General features: G+C 40.2%; 1 protein-coding gene across 1 annotated transcript; it reads left to right on the top strand.

Annotated features, from left to right (window-relative positions):
• The first annotated feature begins 597 nt into the window (after positions 1–597).
• On the top strand, positions 598–1,838 carry LOC130718558 (uncharacterized). Its single transcript, XM_057569165.1, has one exon. The coding sequence runs from the start codon at positions 998–1,000 to the stop codon at positions 1,514–1,516; it is 519 nt and encodes a 172-aa protein (XP_057425148.1). The 5' UTR covers positions 598–997; the 3' UTR covers positions 1,517–1,838.
• The last annotated feature ends 1,392 nt before the right edge of the window (positions 1,839–3,230 follow it).

The raw sequence follows: 3,230 nt of genomic DNA, 5'->3' as shown, positions 1-3,230 counted from the left end.
GCAGTTTATATTTGGAGCCATTTCGCATAAAAGTTTGAATCAGCACAATGTCAAAGCAATTGATTTTTATAATATATTATATAATTGTAAAAGTTTTAAAAATATACTGAAAGCCTTAAGAAGATATTTAGTTTGTGTCTGGACAAGCATTTTATACTGTTTTCTGAAATGATATTTTTCTAGAAAAGTTATCACACATTATTTTGAATTTTAATAGCAAACCTATTTTTTTAAAATCAAGACATTATATTTTCGATAAACATAGGTTAAATATACATATCCATGTTCCAAAAGCAGATGGTTGAGTGTGCTATCTCTTACTGAACAGTATTTTAGCTAAATGGGTTTAGATTAAGATCACTAATCACAACCCAAATCCAGATTTATGCTATTCGAATGCGATCCGATTATCTAAATCCACAGTTTCACGTTATAAAAGGGAAGACAAAGTTTAAGTTTGTTTCCGTATATAACAAAACGCGAGGGCAATTAAGTCATTCCGCTAACCCGGTGGCATTCCCGTAATACCAGAAACTTCTCCAGGGCAATTAACCAGATCCACCACTATAAATATCGAGACCCCTGACCCGTTGCTCATTCTTTTCTCTACCCTTTCAGTTTCAAATTTCTCTTTCTCTCTCTACACCCCTTCCCCTTTCTCTCTCTTGAATTTCTCTCTCTATCTCATCCATCTTCTTTTTCTTAAATCCTCAAAATTCGCCAGATTCCGGCGACAATTTCTCTCTCCTCTCCCTCCTCCCAAATCACATCCTTCACCACCCAACCGTGTCCCATCTGTTTGTTGTGAATTTACCCTTTTGCCCCTTCTAGGTTTTCCCAATTTTTTACCCTTTTTCACCTCTCCTCACTTCTTTTCATGTAAACCCATTCATTGTTACTGTTGGGTTAATTTTTTTACTGTTTGGGAAAAGTTTTTTATTTTATTCATTTTGGGGTTGGGTTTGGTAGTAGTGACGTGGCATGCAGATAGGTAGCCATGAATACCAAAACGATGCGTCTACCCCCTCGTCGCGTGCTGACACCTAGCACCACAACCAATAAGCGCAAAGAGAGAGACGACCCGTTTGAACGACCCGCACCCGTATCCATACCCATACCAGTACCCGGCCCCACTTCGAAATTACCCAAGCCGGATAATAAGCCTATCACTCCACGGCTTGGAGCCGAGCCGATTCAGAACACAGCTGCAGGAGCCACCACCAGCAAGGTTTCGGTGTCGGAGCCGATGATGATGCCGCCGTCCAATCAGCTGTTAGCGGGGTACCTGGCCCACGAGTACCTCACGAAGGGGACCCTGCTGGGCCAGCCGTGGGTCCCGGCGAAGACAGATGGCCCCACCAAGGCGGAAGACGGCGAGGAAGGGAGGAAGGCGGCGGCGGCGGAGGAGGAGGAGCGGGAAAGGTACGCGGAAGTGGCGGGCTTGTTGAGAGGTGGTGGGACCCACCTACCCGGTGTGGTGAACCCCACCCAGCTCGCCCGTTTCTTACACTTGTGATCTGTAACAGACAATTTCGGGAGAGGGACACGTGGGGCCTTCCCATTGGATCTCCCCTCGTTTTTGCTCCGTTCGAGACAAACTAGCGGAGGAGGGAAATTTCCTTCCCCTCTTTTTCCTTCTCCTCTTTTTCCTTTTTACATATTTAAAAAAAAATGATGAATATTTTAGGACAGAAGAGAAATTTGGGGGAAAAGAAAATCAAATCTTCATTATTTTCTGATGATGATGATGATGATGCATGCAACAACTCAAATGTCATCCATCCCTCATGATGTAATCCATTGACATGCAAATTACATGCTTTTTAATTTTTGCACAATTTCTATGCCTTTTACTTGATCTGTTGATTATCTTATCTATCTTACTGTGTTTGATCCAAATTTAATCCTCATTTGATTTGATTTGGTTACATTATTATTGTTGTGAATGTAATTAGACTGTGATTAACGATTGCTAGTACTCCCACATTGTTAGGGTTTGATAATTTGATCAGCTGTGTGAGAGATTCAATGTTGTTGTTGCATACGCACTAACAGAATCTGATGCGTGTCACGCGTGTGTGTTTATTTTTTGGTGATGGTTTTTCGATTTATAAAGACGTTTCATAAATAGTCATAAAAATTGGTTGTGTCAAAGTTTAATGTTAATAATCTCGGCCATTCAGTGATTCCTTTGTGCCTTGGAAATGACGAAGTTGTCAAAGTTGTTGCCCGTTTTGCTATGGAAATTATTCTTAGCTTGTGCTGATAATGGCATTGTGCTAGTGTTAAAAGAAGAAACGATGTGGTAATGGTCCACTCACTAGCCACGTGAATTTGATATGATTGTATTTTGTTTCGTAATCTGTATGTAGGGTGAGATGAGAGCACGTTTAGGTTACCATTTCTGGATTCTTGGTAAGAACTTCGGGTGTGTCACTAACCTATAATTGAGGGTTAGAGGGAGTGATTATTGAGTAAGTGACAAGCTTTTGTTTTGTTCAGTTTGATTGAATAATCGTGTTTGTGTTTTAGTCCTTTCAATGCTCAATGCCGATTGAAGTAGTAGTAGTATAATACAAAAACAGATGTATCGGAATCGGATATATCAATTGATGTGAGGTTATTCTAACTTAAGCATTGATTCGAGTAGCGGTGAATGCAGTACATTTTGTTTAGGCGAAAAAGGGTACAAAACAGAACGAACAACGTCAATTTTTTTTTATCTTGTTGATTTTTTTATTCCGACCATCCATAGGAAATTTAAATGATTTAATTAATGGATATAATGATCAGTCGTATTAGTGTTCAATAAAATATCCATCTTCAACAGGGGGGTGGGGTTCAGGGTGCCCTACTTTGGTGTAGGGTGTGGCGTGGACCCGTAATTGCTCCCCCGCACCTCACTTTTTCACCTTGCACTAAGTCCAAATAACGGATAAGTATAGCCATTGAATTTGGATCTCATGGAGTTCAAAATATAACTGCAAGGGCACAGTTTAATCTCTCACCATTCACTCTATTTCAATTGTAATTTTTTGTTAGTATTTTATTGCATTAAAATTTAATCTATGGTACAAAGAGCAAAAGAAAGAAAAAAGGCAAAAGAAACTAACGCCTCAGGAAGGCCACTTCAAGAGCATCCGCTTGCAACAAAGACGAAACATCTGTCCTAGGAGCATCCCAAAATAAACTAGTACTCGCAGTAGAGGTTCCAAGCTTGGTCAAGTAGT

The sequence above is a fragment of the Lotus japonicus genome, chromosome 5, assembly GCF_012489685.1.
Source record: "Lotus japonicus ecotype B-129 chromosome 5, LjGifu_v1.2".
Taxonomy (NCBI): domain Eukaryota; kingdom Viridiplantae; phylum Streptophyta; class Magnoliopsida; order Fabales; family Fabaceae; genus Lotus; species Lotus japonicus.
This window is presented reverse-complemented; position numbering and strand designations above follow the sequence as displayed.

Bases quoted from the DNA above. Each gene is read 5' to 3' on its own strand.
- LOC130718558 (XM_057569165.1), top strand. From the start codon at position 998: ATGAATACCAAAACGATGCGTCTACCCCCTCGTCGCGTGCTGACACCT.